Raw genomic sequence first — 26449 nt, 5'->3', positions numbered from 1 at the left:
ATAATAAGAGTGCTACCACCTTAAATCATTATCAGTTTCCTAGGTTTGAAAATTATTCCAAGAAAACCATCAAGAATAATTTTTAACTGAATCACTTTGCGAGTACTGTAAAACTGTTTTCTTTTTATTATTAATTGTTGGTGAAACATGTTAAATGACCATCCATTTTTGTACATTTTTTCTGCTCTTCAATATCCAAGAAATCCAAGATTTTTCACAACCAAAAAAACGATAAATTCAAAATTGAAAACTTCATTCTGTGTGTACAATCCTTTGTGATATATATTAAAAAAAAAAAGAAACACTTACATTTTTCATAAAAACTATTGTTTGTTTCTAACAAACTTTTTGTTTTGGGTTTCTAACATCCATATTCAACATTTACATGTAGTAATGGATTTAATCCCAAAGTTATCTCCCTTTTAATCAGTGAAGTCTTAAAGGCTTTTAAATCAATAATGACGGATGCTCAATGGTCAATTGCATTTTTAAAACAGTCAGATAGCTAATTTGCTACACTTGTAAGTAAATTCCATAGATCTATTGATGGGGAAATATTTTCTGTAACAGCTGGGCTGTTTACAAGTCAATAGAAAAATATGTATACAGAATGAAAGTATATTTCATTGATTTGTCAATCAGGGTTTGTCAGTTGCATTGGATAAATATAGGGAATTTGTGGACTTAGAGTATGTAATGGAATGTATATACATGTATGTCCTAAGTTGTTAGCATTGTAGGACAAAACGGTTTACACTTGAAGTTGCTTGTAGAAAGGGTACAGTCCAAGTAGGTGAGTTGTCTACGTAGCAGATTGAAAGCTTCATGCTCAGATTACTCAAGCTTACTAATTCACAACAAATTTGCAGAGAAAATATTAAAATGGCTGTCTGATCATTGTCCATATAAATTCTCATAGGAGCACCATATAGGTCCAGTTTCATCAAACTTATTTTTTTATTGCTTCTTCATGAGGATTGCTGCAACAAATTTTAAATTCAAGGTCAATTGTAACACACAAGATTAAGGTCACCTTGATAGCATTATTGAGAAAATCTATAACTCAGATTATGTGAGGTTGGGGTCTTATTTCAAGTGCCGCTGTTACATTCATGTTTTACACTTACATATAATGTTCTTTCTGATATAGAGGCTTTGGTGGCCAAGTGATCCTAAGTTGAACTCGTGTCTGTCAACACTGAGGTTGTGAGTTTAAATCTGGCATATATCAGGTGCGTTTGACTCCTATCTTTATTGACATGGATTGTGAGTTTTCCTACCAAAGGTTCTCTCTGGGCACTCTTTGGTGGATAGTTGTCTAATTGGCAATCGTACCACATCTTCTTTTTATAATATCAAAGCATTAAGCAGGGCCAGTTAGATCTGTTTCCTCCATTCACAAAAAAGGCTTCCTGAAAATTTGTTTGGTATAAGGCTAAAAGTTGTTGTCTTCTGAAGTGATTTATTTTTTCTCGACTATCATCACATATTGTTGCATTGGACATTTATCAGATTATGTCCCTACTTGTACTTTACATGGCAAATCAGCTTTTCAATATATGTTCAATTTATTAATTTCAGAATTAAATGATTAAAATATTGTTCTCTTGAAAAAAATGCCATAAAGTTTGTTAAGTAGTGTCAATTATTTTAATTTTCCTACAATGGTTACCTTAAACAAAATAAATGTCTCATAATTATCAGGTACATCCACCCATTCAAATTGGGAGTTTTTTTGGGGGTGGCTGTGTACAGTGTATGAGAAAGAATAAGTTAAGTAAGCTACAAAATGCTGCAGTAGTACTAAGTTATTTATATAAAAATATTCATATCTTTGAGCAAATAGTAAACAAGGATAGTATGTTAGTTTTGGAAAATTGCCGACTTCAAAAAACATTCTTGTTGCTATGTTGAGAAAACAAAAAGTTGTCATGGTATAGAATGCTAATGCATATCAGTTGTATATTCTCTGTATGCCATTATCAGACCTGTCTACAGGAATTACAAACACACAGCATTCATACAAATCCAAAATTTTTGGAAGTGCTGCATTCCTTGACAGTCGTATGAAGTTAGGTGTATGAAAAAGTGCTCATGCTTGCGCTTGCAGCTTTAAATTTAGATAAGAACAACTTTTGCTTTATGCTTGAGCTGGGGTAACTTTATCATTATTTGAACTTTATGAGCTGGGGTTAGTAAACCTCATTATTCATGGTAACTGATCTGGGATGTTGTTTGTTTTGGATCCAGCTGCTTATGAAGGAAGTTATCAGCAAGTGGAGAAAATTTTTGCTTTGCTTTCAATTTTTTTTAAAGTTTCAGTTTGTAAACCTCTTACAGGAGAGAGAAGTTGGAGATTCTAGGTACACCTGTGTCAGAATAATAGATTACAATTGAAAATACACATTTCAACATAATGGACTCATTGATTTCTGTCAACACAGCAGTGTAAACTGTAAAGAATATTAATTTAATAAGCTTTAACCAGTATTTACTGAAATAAATTCTGTTTTGAATTGTACAAGATTATGGGAGATGGTAGATAGTCTTTAATAGTCTATTTAATCTTCCTTAACTTATGTCATGAGTTTTGCTGCCGACAAGGTAAACCATTTCAGGACCTGTTTTTAGTTCCCTTAGGAGGAAATGAGACTTTCAGACATTTGGATCAACCAAACTTTCAAACCATGAATTTTGTACTTGGTGCCCTGTTAAACTTGCATGTGTAATATATTTATCCTGGCCAAGTTTTAACAGTCTATTTCTGGATTATAGCATAACAATGTTAGGTAACTATTTGCACTTCAGGATAAGTTGTGTCACAAAACATCTGATATTCTTTTTGTCTCAAAGTAACAAGTATTGATTTTATACCATGCCACCAACACACCTTCACAATTATGCAAAAATATGTATCATCATAATAATCTATCAGTCTAGATAAATGGCCTCACACAGATGGGTTACTGTTTATAACTGATTCCCAAATATTGTTTGTATGTTTGTGGATGATATTAATTATGATGGCAGATGTGATTCTTACAACCCCCTGATCTAGTGTTGCAGTTGATCAAAATAAAGGTTAAGATCAGACAAACCCCATGTTAACTGTCAAATTCATTTAAAACATGTGCATTTTCACAGGTAAATTTCATTGCATTGAAATCATGTTAATTTCGTGATGAATAATACATTTCAGCATTGACTGGATGACTCAGTTTGAATTCCCTTGTAAACAGAAAACTGATAAAAGAATGGGCAGATAAAAAAAAAAATATGTTAGCTGGTTTGTTTTCTTTGGTATCTGGATTATAGATATAGTATTGATATGGGACAAAATTAGTCAGATAAAGGCGATAACTTCAGGGTTTTAAAAAAGCAATATATTATTTTCTGCCATGTTTATTTTTACAAGTGGTATTTTACCTGCTTGGCAAGGTCAAGTCTTAGACTGGCATGATGTCATTTGTTTACTGAAAGATTATAGGGCTGATTTTCTTTTGAAGATGAAATTGATGTCTTGTATTTAATACTGTTGATTAGGCCAGTCATTAATATCATAATCATTAAATTGTGGAAAATGACAAGATGTTAATCTCGTACAAAGCTTTGTATAAAAAAAAACCTGCTTCAATTCATTCAATGGACAATTCTTAAAGATGTTAATTTGGAGGGTATAAGCATTGACTTCATTTTTTAAAGGTAACAAAAGTGAACTTATCAGCATTTTAAAATTCAGACTAATCAAAATGGACCTATAATGTTTTTGTTAAAGGCATTCATGACTGTAAATGACCTAACTATATAGAATATAAGTGTTAAAAAAACCTTGAAGGCCAGGCATCTGCTGTTTGCAAATCTATAATTTAAATTTTAATTTTTTCACATCAGACCAGTGTACTATTGTATGCAGACTATAGTTAAAGTTGTATTTTGATTTTGGCTGTTTGCTATTTTATAAAATTGCTATAATACAAGAAAACAAAGCACAGATACAATACATGAATACAAAGCACAAAACTAAATATGAGATATTTATTTCTGAAAATTATACAGAAGTTCAGATAAAAAATGTTGTTTCATGTTTGACATCCACAAAGCCTTCAAAGAAATACTAATGCAAAAATAAAATCATACAGAAGTTGGTTTGTTATAGAGCTAATCAACATTACTTTGGCTAGATATCATGGGAATTCATATGAATAATAATGCTGCTATAATCTGCTCCAAATCACATGGTTTAGATCAGTGAAAAATACACAAGATAATATTGATTCACAACATAATTATATGTTACATTGAAATCACAAATGTTACAATGCTTGACTGTTTGGTAGCAATAAGTTATCAATAAAGGGCTTTGAACTTTTGTCAGCAAAAAAAAAAATGGAGAAAAGTGAAGGTTTCATAAGAAAAGTTTCAGAAGGAGGTACTTCTTGGTGTCTCACAGAGTGCTCATTATCTTGACATAAGGAACATGTGTATGCCAAGTCCAGAATATATAGATAAACTGGTAATAAATGAAAAAGGGGCATAAACCCATGCAATTCAAAGTGTACAAGTTTAACCTGTCATAAAGTTAAATGTCAAGAAGGTGTAAATGGTCAGCCAGTGCCTCTGATTGAGAGAACACTTAAAACAATAAGTGCATACATTAAGGATGTTTGCTCCTTTGTTTCAAAATAACAAGCTTTTTGAAAAGCTGTTATAAATTGATAGTTAATGAAGAACAGAACTTAAAAAGCAGAAAAAAATGAAAAGTTCGTGTCCTTGTTTTTGAGATATAAGCAATAAAAAATTTGGTGGAAAACTATTGTTCATACATTTAACATTGACACCTTTTTAGCTCACCTGACCTGAAAGGTCAAGTGAGCTTTTCTCATCACTTTGCGTCCGTCATCCTGCGTCCGTCGTCCGTAAACTTTTACAAAAATCTTCTCCTCTGAAACTACTGGGCCAAATGCACCCAAACTTAAACACAATCATCATTCAAGTATCTAGTTTTAAAAATGTGTCCGATGACCCCGCCAACCAACCAAGATGGCCGCCATGGCTAAAAATAGAACATAGGGGTAAAATGTAGATTTTGGCTTATATCTCTGAAACCAAAGCATTAAGAGTAAATCTGACATAGGGTAAAACTGATTATCAGGTCAAGATCTATCTGCTTTGAAATTTTCAGACAAATCTGACAACCTGTTGTTGGGTTGCTGCCCCTGAATTGTTAATTTTAAGGAAATTTTGCAGTTTTTGGTTATTATCTTGAATATTATTATAGATAGAGATAAACTGTAAACAGCAATAATGTTCTGCAAAGTAAGATCTACAAATAAGTTGTCATGACCAAAATTGTCAGTCAACCCCTTTAGGAGTTATTGCCCTTAATAGTCAATTTTTAACAATTTTTTGTAAATTTTTGTAATCTCTTACAAAAATCTTCTTCTCTGAAACTACTGAGACAAATTTAACCATACTTGGCCATAATCATTATTAGGGTATCTTGTTTAAAAAATTTGTCCGATGACCCCGCCTTCCAACCATCATGGCCGACTTGGTTAAAAATAGAACATAGGGGTAAAATGCAGTTTTTGGTTTATATCTCTGAAACTAAAGCTTTTAGAGCAAATCTGACAGGTGGCAAAAATGTTCATCAGATTTAGATTTATCTGCCCTGAAATTTTCAGACGAATCCGACAACCTGTTGTTGGGTTGCTGCCCCTGAGTTAGTAATTTTACAAAAATTTTGCAGTTTTTTGTTATTATCTTAGATATCATTATAATATCTAATATCTAATACTATTAATTATGATTTTAACCTTATTTTACATGATTCCCAAAGCATCAGTAAATACAGGTGAGCGACACAGGCTCTTGAGAGCCTCTAGTTTGTTTCAAAAACTATGAAAAAATTAAGGATTTTATAAGATTTTCAAAAATGGCTTTTTATGCCATATGAAATAAAATTATGTAAAGAAAATGTAGGAGTTAGCTGGCAAAATCTTTTAATAGCACTGCATGGATAAAACTAGAGGATTCTGAATATCTGACAAAAGTCAAAAACAAGAGTAGCAAACATCCTTAAATATCATTCATATGTGTGTAAAAGCATCCATGCATAGGTCTCGTGGTTATATATGCATTTACATAAGTAAAATCAAAATTTATTGGACTAAATCCAAACACTTGAACAGAAAACAAAATGTATGAAGCATGACATGATAGGTATGCAGATTTCAAAGTTCAAACCATTTCTATATCTTGAATACTCTTTTTAATGATTTAATTGTGTTTCATAGAATTTATGAATGGGTTTGTAGGTTTAAAATAAAAGAATATCCTAAAAACTTTAAACCCAAGATTCTTTGATGAAGGTATTGCAGTTAGAGTTTTTACTTCTCATATATATTATACCAACTTTTAATTTGTTTTAAAGAGACTTATTTCTGTGTTTTAAATGCACAGGTAAAAAGTTAGAACAAATATACTGAATGATTATGAAATAATCTTGTAAGTGAAGGGTGGATAATTCTGTTGTTAGAAAGGATTACTGGATAGCTAGACAGTCTATGTTATAAAATACAATACAATCATTGGTCATATTTTATAACTATTTAAATATCTTTTTGCCAAAGAGCAGAAAGGTGAAATGTCTACTGTCTAGTGCAAATCTTTGACAGCAGGTTTCTTATTTTTAAAGACACCAGCTGGTTGAATACTGAATTGACTTTCTGAAGACTAGATTTTTACTTCTTAGGCAAAACACTCTAAATCTGACATAAGAACTTTATGGATGACTTTAAATGGTGATCTATTTCTGGTATCGTGTCCTAATTTCAAACCCTTTTTTAAAGCGCTTCAAATAATCAAGAAATAAAAAAAAAAGCAAATGTATATGTAATATGCACTTTTTAGTACTGAAATTGTGGTTCATTTCTGGAGCAGTGATATCTTTTATAAGATAGTGCCAAATACAAATATATTCTCAAAGATATATTTGCAAATTGCAATATCTTTTTTATGAGTCTAAAAAATAGGTAAAACCAAAGCATTTATCGTGTACTTAATATTAGTACTATAACCATTTAATATTTTAAAATAACTTTGTTGTTTTTGTACAACATTATTTAAGCTATAATTATTAAAGTTGTCAAAGCTTTTTCCCAAGTTTTAGAGAAATGATACAACTACAAGCTTAAAGATATCTGCTGTTGTTAACAGATTTCAGCTAATGTGTAATGTTTTCTTTCAGTTAGAGTTATGTAGCAGTCCTAGCCTAAGGTTATATATTCATTGATACAAATTGATGTATTATTTCATACTTATTAAAAATCTATTTTCTATTTTCAGGGCCCCAGTAGGTGATCTGTGAAGCAACAATGTCTGCCCCTCAGGTCAATGGGCCCTCCAGCCCCTCTGGGAAGTATATAGACAATATAGGTAAATCAATAAACTTTTATCTTGAGTGTATATTGTATAAATATTTTACATCTACATAAATATATTACATCAGAAATATTCGATTGTAATAAAACACCACTTCAACCAGTTAATTGTTACTTACACAACCTTAACATTGTTTGTTTAATAAATTCTTATGATTCATGTGATTTGCAAGTAGAAGTTCAATGGTGGACAGATCTTTCAGACAAAATTTTTTTTAAAAAACCAACTTGAAAAAATCAATGTAGGAAATGGTTTGTGTTGTACTATTACAAAAGCAATTCATTAAATAGTATCAACATTAAACAAAAAGGATTACTCAACAATTCTGGGTTTTGCTTTTTTGTCTGATTTTTTTTTTTAATTCAGAAAAAACAATCTAGGATTGTAATGTTATAAGGACCTTGCTGATCTTCTGAAGGCATGTTACAGTAATCACTGTCAGTCTGTATGCATATAATTAGAGAGAATTTTTTGTAATTTTTGTATTCTATATGGAATGCTGATTTGATGTTCCAGTTCGATTTTGAAGATTTTCCTACATGGTTCACAGTTACAAGACATATATGGAAAAAAGAATTAAAAAAAGGTTTCTACATAACAATAAATCAAGTTTGGGCTAATGTACTATCGAAATTTTTATACAAAATACTAGGTTCAAAGCTCTCTTTTTATTGGTTTGCCATTTCAGAGTTATGATGTGAATTGAATCATCAAAAGTTTGAAAATATTTGTCATAATAATATATTTTTCAGTGAGACCCATGATGATAAATTATTCTTCTGGTTTAAACAATTATCTGCTATCTTGTGGAAGTTTTAGCTGCCATTATTTTGAACTTTTAGAACCCAACATAAACTTTAGATACTTCCATTTGCTGGCTTGAGTTATATTGTTAGAAAGTTCATAATGCAAAAATTAGAATTCATAGAAATAGTTTAATCAAAATAGTACAAATGTACAGCATAATACTATATACAGGTGGGCCTACATAATAAAACAAAAATTATGTTCATTTAACAGATTTCATGACATAAAAATAAATTGAAATATACAAGTGTTAGATCTTTCAGACAAGTTACATAAGAGTTAACTGATAATTTATCAGTTGGTGATTAAGACAAGGAAAAAACTTTGATGATATTCTGTCATATTTCTTATTGATTGAGTTTAAAGTTGCACCTACATAAGTCGGTCAATATAATCTTCCTTCTAATAAATATGAGTGGGGGTACAATGACAATACACATGTAATACTTGACAGTCAATTGAAATAAAGGAGGTTTCATATTCTAATGCTTGCATCAATGCATATATATGAATATAAAAAAAAATTACAGACAGACTAAGAAACACTTGAGTAACTTCTACCATAGATGATTCCTGTAGGAGAAGGGGCGTTGCCCAATAACACTTTATAATGATAATGCCAAAGTTCTTTTATTTACCTAACACTTGATGCTATTATGCAGGTAGGCATGAAAGATAAAATTTATCATCTTTTATCTGTTGTGGTTGTCCATTAAAAGTCGATTAGGACACTGATCAAATGGTTGACCTCAAGTTTCTGTCAGTTATAAGGTCAGGTCTGCAGAACCTATCACAGTCAGATGTATTAAGGTGGAATGTATATCTGATAGCATTGTAGAGAAGGGTTGAAAGTACACACTGGAAATCCATTTTATAATATTTGGTATCTCTATTTATGTTAAGTCAGATGATAAGCTGTCAAAAAGCTGATAGTTTTCTTGTGTAAGGAGCTAATGTATTGATCTGTTTAAACTGGATAATATTTTCTTCTTCATGTCTTTTTGGATCATTTTTTCAACTGCAGCAAAGAGAATAGTTGCTGATAAATAGCAAATTTCTCCTGTTATGAATTTATTTTTGAAAAATGTAATTATGTACAAATTTCAAAGGCAACAGGTGTGATGTATGGATGTAATGTAAGGATGTTTATAAAACTTAAGTGTTGTATTCTTTAAACATTAAATAAGTGAAATTAATTTTTAAAAATATACATGCTATTAACAGTATGAGTATTTTTGCTATGCTCATTCCCACTTCATGTATCCTCTTTGGAAAAAATATAATAGAGAGGTCCTAAATCCATAAATATTCCTACTATTTCCATTAGGTCCTTGATCTTCATTCTAATTTTGCTGGATGATAAAACCTTGTATAATATAATTGAAAATCCTTCAACAGAAAACAGTTATGTTCAAACAGCAGTTTTACACAAATGTAAGCCAGCAAGAATGTTAAGCATTTCTGTTTGCCAGATCTATTTATAGAACATACAGATCAAAGATGATACTTGAGATCCATAATGACTTTAATCATACATAAAATATAAGATAATCAGGTCATGCTAGTAAAATGTGTACCCTAATTATCTGTTTTGAAAACAGAATTAGGCCAAACAAGTATAAAAAACAGGTTTGTGTTACTTCAGAAAAAAGGATGTTTTGAGGACTTAGAGGTACAGATAGGGAATATGTATTACAGTAAAATATATACATTTATTGATACTCACAAAGAGAGAGAGATGATCATAAAATATGGGGACAATCAAATCAACAGCTATAAGTTGTATAAAAACAGACAACAACAGGATGGCAAAAAAAACCCCAACATCAAGACGGGACATGTAAAGCAGGTTTGACTGTTCTTTGAATACATGTACATTGTAATAAGTCCAAGTGTCAGGTTCAACTTATTTGCTTTCTTAGTAAGCATTCAATCGTTCATTGTTGTAAAATTTTTAAAGTTTTACATTAAAGATGTTTTTTATGCCCTCCTCTGCTAGGCAAAAGGGGCATTGAGTTTTATACTTGTCTGTTTGTCTGTCTGTCTGTACGTACGTCCCGAAATTTGTTTTTGTTCAACAACTTTAGTTTGCCTCAACCAAATCTTATGAAACTTATCCACACAATGCTTTTTACTGCTGATCACAGATCACATTCAAATTTAGGTGGCGTCACTTTCACTGTTCTAATATTGAATCATATATATGCTTTGTAAAAGTTACAACTTGATAACTTCTTACTGTCAGAATCATATATGATGAATGATCGGGGTCAAAGTTAGCTCTTGTTCCTCCTTTTCACAGATGAAACATAAAAGACGAACTTGCCTCTCCTCTTTGTAAAACTAAAGATGAAAACATCAGTTACAAAACTTAATATATTGTGGGGGTGTTTGATATAAGCTTATTAAACTTGTCACCTTTGAAATGCAAACCTTCTAAGTGGCCATGTCCTGCATCTCCAATTATTTTATTTCATAAGACAGTAGATTAAAAGAAAATTGTCCCCTTTCTGAAGGATTAAGAGAATATTTTATATACATAGCATTGTGAATGCTTAAATATGAAACATAAGAATGAAAAGTTTGGAATAATTGAAGAAGTTCCAGAAGGTAAATATATGTATATATTGAGTTGGTGAGACTTGTTTCTGGAATCACCTTCAGGTATAATTAATTGTATGCTCAGACCAAATGTTTTGGAAGCAAATGCATTCAAAGAGTGTGAGCATAATGTATAATTAGTTTGCCTCAACACTATTGAAGGGGACTTTGACTTGACCACTGTTTAGATCTTTCATATTGTGACCTACAACAATATACTTTGGTGTTAGAATGCATCTTGAAGAGTATAGCATAATATTTGTAAAAACTGATCAAGGCTACATACCTATTTTTTAACCAACTTGAATTTAGTTTTTGGTCAGAGTTTAGATTTCAGATATGCAAATAGATGGGTACAACAGCATTACACAAAATAAGTCACCCTGACTCATTCAGTGCATATTAGACTTTGATCATACTCCTAAATGGTGCTCCATTATTGGAGAAACAGCAAATCACAGTTTCAAATTATTTGATTTAACACAGCAAGGACTTAAATCCACACCCTATCACAATTTCAGTGTACAAGACCACTAATGTTGCTACCATGACATAGGGTGCATAGTAAATTGGGTTACCAGTTTTTGACAGGGTGGTAATTAAAACTTCACATATCTTTAATAGTAAATTCCATGATTGTTTACTCTGCATATCCATTTAAATATTTTATATAAGAAACAAATTGTGAATGAATTATTATATCTGTGAAAATCTATGTATAGCCATTGTGTGTTGAAATGTTCCATCTTGATTAGGGTCTGACATGCCTGTATACAATTGTTCTAGTGTCAAAGTTCTAGTCAGATTTGTCATGCTCATGTTGCAATGACATACTTTGGCGTGGGTTTTATAGCCACCAACATTTGTAAATAGTGTGAAATGAAATGCACATTTTACATAGTCAACACATACTTAATGGCTCATAAAGGGTGTTGGCTTATTGAAGTACATCCTTATCAAGACAATGTAAACTTTTTTATGTCTTAAAATTGAATGCTCGAACATAAACTATAAAGTTTGTAGGTTTATAGCTATTTTTAGTTAATAGCTTTTTCAAGGTTGGATACATGTAGTTGTAGTTTAAAGCAAAGTAGAAGTAAATGTGTTTCTTTTTAATAGATTCTTAGAAAAAAATTTTATGCAGTTAGAGAATTGCATCTGAATACATTTATAGATCTATTTCATAAATTTTTAATTGATTGTATCTCTAAAAGTATGATTGCTACAAATATCAATTTTTCAATATTTTTAGAATGTATGAAAAATGGGGAACAAAAACTGTTTTGTCACCTTGAATTACAATTTACTCAGAATTTTACAAGTTTCTGTTTTAATTATGAAAATATAAGGATGTTTTGCATATTAGAAAAAAAGATGGAAATGTAAAATTTTCTATCATGGTCAAAGAAGAATTAAAACAATTCATAAGTCCTGAAAGTGAATTATTTTGGACAACTATAGATTCATTATTTTTTTCTGGGGTATCAATATTCACGTTTTTTGTGGGTATTGATGAACCACAAATTTGAGTGTTCAAAGATGTCCAAATTTCCTATTAGCTTGAAAACAGAATTTTCAGAACCACAAAATCAAGTGCATTGTATCTCGGAAATAAAGTTTTCTCTCTCAATCCACAAAAATAAATATCAGCAAATATAAACAGTACATGGTTTTTGTCAAGCCTGCGACTTTTGTCGCAGAAAGCTCGACATAGGGATAGTGATCCGGCGGCTACGGCGGCGGCGGCATTAGCTAACTTCTTAAAAGCTTTATATTTTAGAAGCTAGAAGACCTGGATGCTTCATACTTTGTATATAGATGCCTTATGTTACGAAGTTTCCGTCTGTCATATGTCCAATGTCCTTGACCTCATTTTCATGGTTCAGTGACTACTTGAAAAAAAAGTCAAAATTTTTTGTAATGTTAATTTCTTTCTTATTATGAGTAATAGGATAACTATATTTAGTATGTGCGTACCTTGCAAGGTCCTCATGCCCGTCAGACAATTTTCATTTGACATCGACCTCATTTCATGGATCAGTGAACAAGGTTAGGTTTTCGTGGTCAAGTCCATATATCAGATACTATAAGCAGTAGGTCTACTATATTTGGTATATGGAATGATTGTAAGGTGTACATGTCCAACTGGTAGGTGTCATCTGACCTTGACCTCATTTTCATGGTTCAGTGGTCAAAGTTAAGTTTTTGAGTTTTGGTCTTTTTTTCTAATACTATATGCAATAGGTCAACTATAAATGGTGTATGGAAATATTTTATGATGTACATGTCAGTCTCACAGGTTTTATTTGACCTTGACCTCATTTTCATGGTTCATTTATCAGTGTTTTTAGTTTTTGTGTTTTGGTCTGTTTTTCTTCAACTATAAGCAATAGATCAACTATATTTGATGTATAGAAGGATTGTAAGGTGTATATGTCTGTCTGGCAGGTATCATCTGACCTTGACCTCATTTTCATGGTTCATTGGTCTATGTTAAGTTTTCATAGTTAAGTTTGTTTCTTAGATACTATAAGCAATAGGTCAACTATATTTAATGCCTAAATTGATTGTAAGGTGTACATGTCTGTCTGGCATGGTTCATCTGACCTTGACCTTATTTTCATGGTTCATTGGTCAATGTTAAGTTTTCTTGTTTAAGACTGTTTCTTAGAAACAATAAGCAATATGTCAACTATGTTTGGTTTATTGAATGATTGTAAGGTGTACATGTATTTCTCATTTGGTTTATCTGACCTTGACCTCATTTTCTTGGATCATGTTAAGTTTATGTGTTACTTGTAGTAAAGCTTTGTATTTAGGACTATCAACATAAAATCAATGGTTAGTAAAGAAGGCGAGACATTTCAGCGTGTGCACTCTTGTCTTATTAAATACAGATTTTCTCATATGAAAGATGGGATATTGAATTCCTAGTGCACAGTGAAAGATGACTAGGCATTACCTCAAAAATCAATATCAGCAGCTACAATGAATGTTTATTACCAAGCAAATTTGCCTATTGACCCAGAATTCAGTTCTGAAATTAAATTAAAAAAAACTTCATGATGACTTAAACATTGAATGAATAAAAGAAGATGTATAATATATGTCAATAAGACAACAAAACCACCCAAGTAACTAATATGATGAGATTGTGATAGTGTTCCAGCCAGTGGCAAGGACAGGATGCTAATCTTAAAAAGGGCAGAGTAAACTGAATAGGGAAAAACCGACTGCAAGACCCTCATGGGTAGTCAAGGTCGTTAAAAACCACCCTCATCAATAGAGAAAGTGCAGTGTATCACATGTGTGAAATTTTCAGACAAAAAATATTGATTCCTTCTATTATTTTGTTAAATGGGCATTATAAAGTTATAAAATGCTAATTATATAGATAGGTGATTTAATTTGCTCTTAAATCAGGGTCCCAAAAAAGGAAAATCTGTCCATACAGTGATGCACAGTATATTTGCATCAATGGATTCTTTCCATTAGTTTATCTGTTACATAATTTTTAATGTTTCTTTACAAATTGGGAAATTTACATTGAGCATAAGTATACTGTATTTAAGTATTCTTGTATGTGGGAGAATAATTAGATCATTTTAGTTATAGTGTTGAAGACTTATGTATTTCAGCTGTTTGTGTTCTATGTAGCTTCTTCATCAAGTTTATTCCACTCTTTCTTCATTACTTTGTAAAAATTCTGGAGCATTTAGTCATCATGTCTGTCTGTCTGTCTGTTCTTCCACCCATCTGTCCCTTCCTTCGTCTGTCTCTCTGTCTTTCTATCCCTCTGTCTGTGTGTCTGAAACAAATGGTTTTTAGATGGTGACTGTATGTAAATACAACATTTGATAAAAGAGACACAGATAATAAACATCACTTTTTATGTATTTCCAGATCCTGATGACCCAGAATACCAGCGTCAGATGAGGAGACCAGCAGATGTCAAGGAAGATGTGAAACAGATGCAGGATAGGTCCAGAGTATCGTTAGTCCTCAACAGCGAGGCTTTTCGTAAAGAGTTAGAGGAGATTATAAATGAACAGATTTCTGAAGGAAATGACCCCACCAACTTAATAGCACTACAGCAAATTACAGATCTACTCAACCAAAACAACAAATCAGGCCAGACATATGGTGGTTTTGGAAGAGGAAGTGAGTGAATTTGTTAGAGTTTTTAGCTAGATTTTGATGGAGATAGTTTTCTTTGTAGAAGTAAATGCAGGATTGTGTGTATTTTGATATTTTCAAGAATGAGTCTTTGTTTTTCATGATAGGTTTGCCATTTTTAGGTTTTGCAAGGCATCCTTAAGAGGATAAAAAGATTGAAGAGGTCTTAATTGACCACAAGTAACAGATCTTTACAAAATGGAATTTAATGCAGTCAAAATGACTGTGTATTGACAGAAAGACAGACAGAAAACGAAAATAAATAAGTTCTATATTTCTGTTCATTCTGATTCAAATGACCATTTCAGTTAAATATCAATACAATGGGTTGATAGGGCCAAACACTGAAATTAAGAGAAATGCAATCCAGTCAGTATTTCTACAGGGAAACTGCAGTAGCTTTTAGGATGCAGAATATGAATACGTTCAAGTACCTCTATTAATATTAAGTGGTATTACATCAAGTATATATATATGTCATGTGATTCCACAACTTAAATAAGTGCCCCCGTTAGAATTATTATGATGTTTATGTTTTCCATCAGAATAATGTTATGAGTGAAAAACAGTGATGTTTTTTTAGTGATTCACCTTAAGGGGGCTCGCGGGTTCAAATTTTCGCGCCAACTGCGCAGGAAGTTGCGCATCGATATCGCAAGTCATCCTATTGTCGTAATTGTCAATAATAATTAATTTTGATTATTATAAATAATCTATTTGATTTAAATATATAACAAAAGAATGTTGTTATCGAAAACTTTAATTCTAGAGAATTTTACAAACAAATTTATTGCTATTTTCATTGTTGCAAATGCACTTCCGTTTTGTGGTAATGGCATGTTCTTGCCGGCGTGAGAAGATAAACACAAGATAAATCACAATAATCGAACACGTGGGCTGCTTTTCATGAATACTGAAACAAAGATCGAAAATATTAGAACACGATCTTCATTTGAGTAGCTTATGAAGCAGTTTCACACTTGTTTTACACTAGAAAAGGACCCGGAAATATGCTTAAAATGTATGTAATATTTTGTAAACAAACAAGGAATATAAATGTAAGTAATTCTTCTTTAAGTTTCTACCGATGCGATCCTTCGTTTATTGAAGGTATATTTTACATCGTGATCGAATGATCCCAGCACAAGAATCATTCACGACCGTAAAATCATTTGAAAGTAATTTTTTAACGGAAATGGGAAAAAAAGCAAAAAACAGGGACAAACATTAATGTGTATTATAAATTATATAAAATTGAGATTGGAAACGGGGGAAATTACATGTAAGGACAACAATCCGACCAAATAGCAGAAGATGACCTGTGGCCACTATGGGTATAATGGGTCTTCAACACAGCGAGAAAATCCAGCCCCTGGAGGTTGGGTCCAGCTAGCCCCTAAACAATAATGTATTGTCCAGGGAAAATGGACGTCACACTTAACGCCAAAACATATAAATGAACCAAAAATTAAAATACATACAAGACTAAAAAAGACTAGAATTTCACGACTTGGGACAGGGTGAGGCACAAACAATATTTCAGCGAGGTTAAACATGTTTTGTCAGATGTTAACCCTCCACTGTCTGTAACCAATGTGGAATAAGCAAAGACACAGCTATACCCACACTAAAATGAGTGATGCTCATTGTACAATGTACTTGTGGTAAATGTTATGACACATTTTTGACAGACCACTTAGTGTCATAGTTGCCAACTGACATGATATTCGCGTGTAATACACGCTTTTTCAACGGTTTACACGCGAGGATTTTGTCACATGGCGTGTACACGCGTTTCGCCACTTTACACGCAATTACACGCTTTTTCGTTGTTTTGATTTTTTGGTCGTTAGTGATATCGCGATTCTTGGGTTTTTTCATTATTAGACAAAAAATACCGAAAATTTCGAAGTAATTGTATCGTCGCCATTGCTTATTTTTCTATATGGACGAACAGCAAAAGCCCTTAAAGTAAGTAGTTTGTGATTAGTTTATTTACGATTTTGTGACTTTCTTTCTTTCAAATTCACTTAGGGGAAATGTCGACAGAAATAGTTCGCTTTCAGGACCTGTACCGTCGTCTTAAGAGCCGATTGCTGAGCGAAATCGATGTGTACGTACCAAGATAAATTTCAAGATTTACAAATTATATTTGGGAGTTCAAGTTTAAATTATCGAAAGACAAGTAACGCATTGTGCACCCTATGTTGCAATCATAACAATACAGAGGAGAACTACAATGTAGCGATTTGATTAAGCATTTAACGTGCTAATGGTAATCAAATAATAAAATACTTTTCTTTTTCAGTTTCAAATCTAGCCAACAGATTCCCACAGGCCAAAGGGGATGGAAATATCACAGAACTGTTGGATCAGTTCTCATAGTACCAGCTGTCTTCTAATGAACTACCCAGTTTTGACCAGACAATAGCCTCAGAGACAATAGCAACATATATAGTTCGTTGGGAGCAATGGCAAATATAATTACATGAAGATGACATTTTAGATGGCAAAAAAACGTTATGACACTCTTTCAAAGCTTGATCAAGCTATTTAAGTTCAGCCAAATATCAATTCTGACTGTGAGAGAACATTTTCAATTATAAAGAAATCTACACTGAATTCTGATCAGAACTCGACAATTTTAATGATATATTGTGTTACTGTCATCAAGTAAATGTAATCAAACTGGCAGTTGTTTTGAATATGTGCCTAAGCCTAGGGTGTTGCTTTAAAAGCAGCAAAACAGACCACTGTTGAATACAATAAAAGTTTACACTAGAATATTGTGTTTATTATATATTCACAAATTTGTATAATCATGATAATGTAAAATTATGAATATTGTTCATATAAAAAAGTCTGCATCTTCGTCGCGCGTTTTCACACGCTTTTTGACATGTCATGTCATGTCATGACATGATTTCTCATTGTCAGAGGTTGGCAAGTATGCTTAGTGTTCAAGAGTCGTTTTCACATTAACATGGTTAATCTTACAACTAAGATCGATAGTACAATGTAATTCATGGTGTGTTGACTAAATCACCATTTATTTGCAACTTGGCAGTTGTGTTATATATAAAAAAGAAGATGTGGTATGATTGCCAATGAGACAACTCTCAACAAGACCAAATGACACAAAAATAAACAACTATAGGTCACTGTACGACCTTCAACAATGAGCAAAGCCCATACCGCATATATAAAGTCAGCTATAAAAGGCCCCGGAATGACAAATGTAAAACAATTCAAACGAGAAAACTAACGGCCTAATTTATGTACAAAAAATGAACCAATAACAAAAATGTGACACATCAACAAACGACAACCACTGAATTACAGGCTCCTGACTTGGGACAGGCACATACATGCAGAATGTTGTCTACATCAGACACCATAAGTAAATTAATACTAATGACTATTTGACTTTTCGGGGAAAAAGGCAGAAGTTTCTTTTGCAAACAGAATTTTCATTTACTCTGTTGTTAGTTTAAATTATTAGTCCCCTACCGACGAAGTCGAATGAGACTTTTGGTTTGCACTTTGTCAGTCTGTCTGTCTGTCCATCCATCAGTAACCCCACCACCCTCTTTTTCTAAAATTCTGGGTCCCTCCTGTAGATTTGTCATGCAAAACTTGGCACATATCATACTGTGTTGATTATTTACATATGATAACATGGATAAGGTGAGGTGCATATTGAACTATATATTTCAAACAATTTACTGTTGTATTAAAATTTTGTTCTCTTTGTTAAATTTTATGTCAAATGTGTTAATTAATAAAGTTATATCAGTATGTGTTTTGCTAGAACAGTACACTTTTCATGGACAGAATTAAAAAGTTAGATTAATTCAAATCGGGCTATGCTTATAAATTAGTTGGAATTGAAAAAGGAGGGTACATGTAATAGTTCTTATAATTATTTTCAAAGTGGCAAAATGTAAAAGGTTATTCAGGTTATTTCAATGATTCGTTACTTTTATAATTTCTTTATTACATACAAATAAATGTACATTTTTTGTATTTTTTAACATATGGGAAGTGAACGGCCATACTTTGAGTTAGAGCTGGTAGATATTCTATGATTTTAATATATATTTTTGCCTAAAAGTAGAACATTATATAAAAAAAAAAGATGTGGTATGATATCCAATAAAACAAAAAAAAAAACAAATGACACAGAAATTAACAACAATAGGTCACTGTACCGCATTCGACAATGAGCAAAGCCCATACCACATAGTCAGCTTTAAAAGGCCTGTAAAAATTTAATTGAGAAGGTGCAAGTCTAGTGTGTTTTTTGTTATATTTTCATTTACCAGGTATTGTCTGAAAGAAATGCAAGTAACAAAATGTTACAAATATGTTTCTAGGATTTAGAAAAAAGGGGCAAAAGGCTTCCCAAACTAGGCAGTGGTTGAAGTGGGACATGTAAAAAGGCTATGAATTAACCATATATGTACCTCCCCTAAATCCACCTCTTTAAAATAATGAAATAATTTTATTTTCAAACTAAATAGACATTTTTTATAGACTTTGCATGACCTAAGACATGTTAGAGTAGGAAATTATAAAAGAGTTGACAAAGTAAATGTACAATCTTTATTAAAGACAATACCGATATATCCATTTTAATCATGTAGCTTAGCCTAAGGTAGTTTATTTTTTACATTAATTTATTTAACAATGTTAAATGCCCTAATATATTATGTAGCATGTATGTAAAGCAATTGAAGAATCATTCAGTGTATCAAGGCTTCAAGATTTATTATAATTATTCAAAATTTAAATTAATGTGGGTCTGAAAAATTAAAGATTATCCAAAGAAGGTGGCTTTACATGCATGATGCATGACATAAAAATGTTTTTTTTCTACCAATTTAAAATTTTTAAGGTTTTTTAATTCTTCCACATGAGTATAAAACATGCTTGGCCATGTATAATTGAATAGAAAAAAAAACGACAGTGCAAGGGCTGTATAGCCAGTCAAGGTAGATAAGACTCCCATCATCATCATGATTGAAAAAAGTTATTTGGTCAATTTAGGCAATAACGCATATTTACACATAAAAATTAATACAGAAGCTATAGGAAATAGATTGTTTTTGCATAAGTTAAGAAGTACAATGTACGCTAATGCAATATATTTTTCAATTTTTAGTGGAAAACTTGCATGTAATTTTAGTCCTAATGGTTATACACATGTTCATTGTATTTGGTGAACTAACTATCCTACCAAAGAAAATAAAGGTAGTATTTGAAATGAAACAGGTACACTTATCAAAATAATTTACTGTTGAGAACTTTATAAATCTCAAAAACACTGTTTTAGCATAAAAAAAACATGTGTGCATTTAAATTAATTGTAAGAGGGAGGAAGGGGGGGGGGGGGGTGGTGACAGGTATTTGCATAACTGATTATACAGAACAGGATTTTTAAAAATTGGCACACTTTGAAAAGAAAATCATAAGGTTATATGAATAGAATAAACCTGTGAAGTTGGCCTGCTACTAATCAAACCATGCAATTCAACACTTTTAAATTAGTTATTTTTTTGGGGGAATTTATTGAATCTAAATAAGTAATTTATGGGAACTGAAATTTGATCATAAATGAGTACTTTTGTCACAATACTGCATGTTGTTATTTATATTTATTTGAAAAAGTTACCAAGATTGGATTTTATTATGCCCTGCCACAAATGTGGATGGATTATATAGATTGATACTAGTATACCTTTGTCAGTCCATATGTATGTACATCCCTTTCCAGTAAAGTTTTGCATTTATCTCTATTTCTCAGAAACTAATGGTAATATATCAATGATATTTTTTCTCCACAGACATCTTGTATACTAGTAATGCTAGTAGTACTATACATTACTTGAGTCACTTTGACCTACATTTATTGCTTTTGTGTCTTTGGTTAAGTCTTGTGTTTAGGTTCATTTCACAGAAACCTATTGTGATATATCATCACTACAGTATTCTTTAATGATACCACACAGGTCATCAACAATTTGATTACTGTGACCTACATTTAATGGCAGGACATCCTGTGTCTTATAGACACATTTTCTATATAATACAAATCTAATAACACACTATTTAACCTGAAATTTTTATGTATGTAATTTCAAAAGCATAAAACGGATAAATTGACAGATATAAAAAAAAGGATTATATGGCGGGTGTATCAGATTCAACTATCTCATGTGTTAATTTTTATACATAAACAAGTACTAGGAAATGAAAGAAGAATTTGTTTATGTCAAACTTAGATATGCTCCTGTAATAATTCCATTATACAACAAACATAGAAGCTGTCCTGTGTGCTATATTTGTCAGCATTGTGTTTAAAATTTCAAATATATATAAAAAGGTGGGATATACGGGGCATGATTGCCACTGAGAAAACTTGCCACCATAGACCAAAAGAAATAGAAGTTAAGAGATATATGGCCTTCAACAATGAGCCAACTCCATACCGTTTGGCAAGCTATAAAACCAAATGACAAATGTAAGGCAATTCAAACATGTCAAAACAGCCTGATTTATGTACAAAACACCAATAAAATAAAAATACCTTGCAAAGTTTCATCAAAATTGGAATACTAATGTTAGAGGTCCCTGAGGTGGGATATTTATTGCAGATGAGGGATTGTCTTGTAAACTGAAAAATCAGTTTAAGTCAGGTGTCTGAGTGAGTCTCTAGGTTTCATAAAGAAGGCAAGTTTTATTAGAATCAAGCAAGAGATACTAAAATTATCAACTGAAACCAGTGGTATTAAACAAGTGAACGAGCAGACAAACTAAGAACTATTATATGCCTCAGGGATTCCACAGTCTATATAAATATGCAGGTTCTAAAAACAAACACACCCCTACTGTAATAGATACTGCCTGGTCATTTTTCAAATAGTTTGGTATTGAATTTGAACTGAAAATTAAAAAAAATCCCCAAAATTAGTGATTTTCCATTTTGACTGCTGGTTGCCATGGCAACCAATATGCAAATCAACTGTTTGGAATGTTATATATATTATATATGGTCTTACATGTATAGAGGGTATAACAAGTTTTTATAACCAGGTCTCTCTATATCTGGTCTCAAAATTAGAAAAATGTGTAAAAGACAGAGTTATCTCCCTTTTTGAAAAAATGCTCATTATTTTTAATGATGTACATTTTTTGTCTTAACTAGACGGTGACTTGTTGATTTTATTTTTTATTATTTAAAAAGACTATTTCAGCAACAGAAAAAACACAAACATTAAAAAATCCTATATTAGGTTTCATGAGAAATTCTTCAAAAAAGACGGCTATGCATTCATTTCCCTATCATTTCTATAGTAATCTTGAATGAAAACCAATAAACTTGAACCCTTCAACAAAATTTAACTAGACGGTGAACCCATTTTTTTATTTTTATTTTCCACTTAATATATGATAAAGTTCATTTATGAAAAGTATTAGCCAAATCCTATATTAGATATTTATACCACCCAGCCACCTTAAAATCACTCTCTTTCATTATTTTGAATAAAGAATAGGGACATAAACCATAGTTTTATCTTCTGGTATCACCAGTTATGGCCCTGTTGAATGAATCAAAATGTATCATTCAACCACCAGCAATTTTTTTTTTAGTGAATAACATTGTTTACAATGTATCACCATGTGTTGCTCACTTCCTTTGTGTATTATTATGTCAAAATGTTTGTGCTTTCAATTTGTGAGCCAAATGTTACAAAATTTAATAAAAAATGTTTTTTGTCAACAATCTGTCTAAAAAGTTGTTGTTTCAAGATTGTCTTAATTTGCTAAACAACAACATGAAAGGTACATGTATAACTATTAAAACATGAGCCCTAAATCATAAAAGATCAAAAGATTGAAATTGATTAAATATTTATACCTAAAAGATTTGTTTAATGATACATATGTGAGAAAAATAGATAAAAAGTTCAAGAATAAATGGCCATTCGACAGCTGTTTTTATGGGTGAAGAAATTTGTTGAAGGGAAAATTCTCCAATCTTGCACATATTTTCTTGAAACTATTCCAATATCAGTAAAAGCTTTTTGAAAAACTGATTGCTGCTGAAATCATAACATGCAACTGATTTAGACCTACCTCTAAAATTGTAATAAGAAACTGACGTAGAGTAACCTATAAAATCATTATGTGAAACTGGTATAGACCTACCTTTAAGCTTGCCCAAGTTTCAGTGTTATGTTTCAAACCACTTATAAATTCTACAGCTATCAATTTTCTAATAGCTATCATTGAAGTTAGAATTAAATCTGACAAGTTGCATGGAAATATTTATGAATTTGAAAAACATGTATTTTGTTCTTCAATTGTGAAGTAATGATGCAGAAAAATTATTCACAAGAATCATTTTAATGCAAGATCAGATTTTAAAAAAGCAAGGATACAGTTTTTATGCATACTTTTTAACAACCGCTTAAGTCAGACTGAAATATATTTACATGTATGCTACAACTATAATGAAATTCTCATCTCTTTTTCAGTTACTTCTGTCATTCCAATCGCAGACATAAAGGGCATGGAAACAACAAAATATACAAAACAGGAAAAACAATTACGGTGTAAAGTAGCTTCATTATACAGAGTTGTAGATCTGAATGGGTGGAGTTATGGAATTTATAATCACATAAGTGTACGTATTTCATTATGATGCAGTTGCAAGAACATGATAAAGTATTGAATATTTTACCATATTGTACTTGTGCAGTACAGCTCCAGTCTTTCCTATTAAACGAAAATCCCACAACCCAGACAAATAAAAATATAGTAAAACTTACCTTTAATCTCTTAAAGAATTTCCGGCAGACTGCACTTTTTTGGGTTACATAATCGGTGGCATAAAAGAAGATAAGAAGTTTCTGAAGGAGACTCGAACAAGTCATTAACAGGGCTTTCATTAACTTTTAAGTAAAAGGCTAAACTAGCAAATCAGCCTTTTGCAATAATTTATTGTTTTCATAATCCTCTCTTACATCTTACTACAACATCCTGCAAGTCAGTTCATTGGAATTTATAGTGACATGGGAAGTAAGGTAGTCTGCATTGTCTTTATTTTTTATGAAATATTTTATGTTGGAATTGTGCATTTTTGCAATTTTTTTTTTATTTGAATATGAATTTTTTTAATGTTTTACATGAAGAATTTATATGCATCTTGTGTATAAATGAAAAAACACATGGTAGGAAACACTGTTGAAAACCTACAATATGACTTAACTATGAAAGATACATATGTGGTCAGGAAATGTTGATTTTACACCTCAGGATTTGACAAAGGATACAGAAATTGTAGGAAACAGGATGCAGTAAAGACTTTTAGTAGTTGCATAGCTTGAGAAACATTATGCTGACTATAGACAAACATTTGGGCAAAGTAATGGGCTTGTAACAGGTTTGCATTTCCACAAAGTGGAGAAATACAAATGACACTGAAGAAAAAGTAACATTATACGATTGATCCATAAAAAATATTACATTGAGCACTAACAATTGAGCTCAAACCACTCAATGAACCAAACAAAAAACTTTGATTGATTTAGGTGTTCTAGAAGAGTCAATGATTACTGTTCATCTAGTAGCACCTCCTGTAAAACTCCTTGACTGCTTGAGGATACATTACCAATGATAAGGACTCATGCAGTAGGGGATTGGTAACATCTCTTGAAACCAAAGACATGAATACCAAATTAATATATAGTAACATTTAAATCCCATAACACTGGTACATGGTCTTATGTGAAAGTTTAGACCTGTTCAATCAGTTCATATTCATAAGGTGATATGCACTATATATAAACTGTATAACAGGGTTTGAAATTAGCAGGAGCCCACTCGCCAATGGCCCCTAAAATTTGGTGTGGGCTACTGGAATTTCTGCTTTTCTTGTATAGGACTATTTATGTGGGCTGCAATATTTAAGCTGTGGGCTACCATGCCAAAATTTTAACTTCAATCCCTGTATAAAAATAGCAAGAGTTTTGTTATAGTATGTTTAATTGACATTTCAGGCAAGAATTAACCAAGAACATGAACACTTTTTAATTAATCCATTTGGAGTGTTGTATTCAGAAGTGACAGCATCATCATTAGTTAAAGTGGACATGCAGGGAGAAACAATAGATCCTGGATCAACAACATTAGGAATTAACAAAGCTGGTTTCACATTACACTCAGCCATTCATCAGGCTAGGCCGGACATTAAGTGCATTATTCATCTACATACACCGGAAGTTATTGCAGTAAGTTTATTTATTTAAAAAAATAGATAGAGATGATACCATAAGTTGGATGTAAAACTCGATAACCAAAAAAAAAAAGAGAAGAAAATACCACAGGCTAAAGTCTACCAAACACTACACAGAAAACTAAATGAGCAGCACTGACCTGACCAAAACCAGTTTTTGAACTCAGGTGCTGAATCTTGGAATAGTTGTGGTATTTAATCAAGATAAAAAAAGTCTGTGAAAAGACATGATTCTGCATAATACTCATATATTACAAATCAAAGCAAAGTCGTGGAAAAATCATTTGATTTCATTAAAAACAACTTGTACAAACCCTTCTTTTTCGACATTTGCTTTGCACTATTATCCTCACTTAATTGGTCAGTGCTCTCCTTTGATTACTTTTAGCAGTTTAAGTATATTTTGGGTAGCAACTAAAGTGTTTATACCTTATAGCATAGTCTAAACGGTCCCATCTCCCACATACAATGTTTATCCGTAACTTCTACAAAGGGACGAAACATGCTGGGGTTATCAATAAAGTACATAGTAACTGTTGAAGTACTCTCTCAAATTCTATCATTCATTAACTGACAAAGGACTATAACATGAAAAAAATTACAAATACAAAAATGCAGAAAAACACAGGGAAACTTCAATATCTTTGTACTTTCAGTACATGATGCAATGTAAGTGAGCTTAGAAAAAACATATGCTGTGAGTCAGATTTATATCTATGCTGTATGTTTTTATTTTTACAGGTCTCCACAATGAAATGTGGTTTTCTTCCCCTGTCACAAGAATCCCTTATAGTAGGAGATGTTAGTTTTCATGATTATAATGGAATTTTAGTAGATCAAGAAGAACGGGATGCATTACAGCGCAGTCTAGGACCAACAAATAAGGTAGAATTCACCTACATACATTGTTATTTAGATGTCAAATAAAACATTATATATTCCTTAACATCACTTCACTTTCACATGACAAAATAAAGTGTGTCAAATGATGATTGAGGCATGCATCTTTGAAATTTTCAGGACAAGATTTATATATACAGGATTTAGAAAACTATATGAATGAATTTTCACTTATAGATACAGTATAATGATTGGTATAAAATTGTTGCTTGTCAAGCAGGT

General features: G+C 31.7%; 1 protein-coding gene across 15 annotated transcripts in view; it reads left to right on the top strand.

Moving 5' to 3' along the window:
- The window catches only part of LOC127735024 (gamma-adducin-like), a 67603-nt gene that overhangs the window by 18270 nt on the left and 22884 nt on the right, over positions 1-26449 (top strand). For 14 of the 15 annotated variants that reach the window (XM_052245096.1, XM_052245095.1, XM_052245092.1 and 11 more), the window contains exons 3-7: positions 7348-7437; positions 14755-15012; positions 23568-23716; positions 25092-25322; positions 26069-26212. In XM_052245096.1, coding sequence (XP_052101056.1) covers positions 7377-7437; positions 14755-15012; positions 23568-23716; positions 25092-25322; positions 26069-26212 — 843 coding nt within the window. In that variant the 5' untranslated portion in view covers positions 7348-7376. Of the gene's footprint in view, positions 1-7347; positions 7438-10792; positions 10861-14754; positions 15013-23567; positions 23717-25091; positions 25323-26068; positions 26213-26449 lie in introns of those variants that run through there. The other variant, XM_052245093.1, reaches the window with a different exon arrangement.

The sequence above is a fragment of the Mytilus californianus genome, unplaced genomic scaffold, assembly GCF_021869535.1.
Source record: "Mytilus californianus isolate M0D057914Y unplaced genomic scaffold, xbMytCali1.0.p SCAF_3, whole genome shotgun sequence".
Classification (NCBI taxonomy): domain Eukaryota; kingdom Metazoa; phylum Mollusca; class Bivalvia; order Mytilida; family Mytilidae; genus Mytilus; species Mytilus californianus.
The sequence above is the reverse complement of the archived record's forward strand: the minus strand, read 5'-3'. Positions and strand labels throughout refer to the sequence as shown.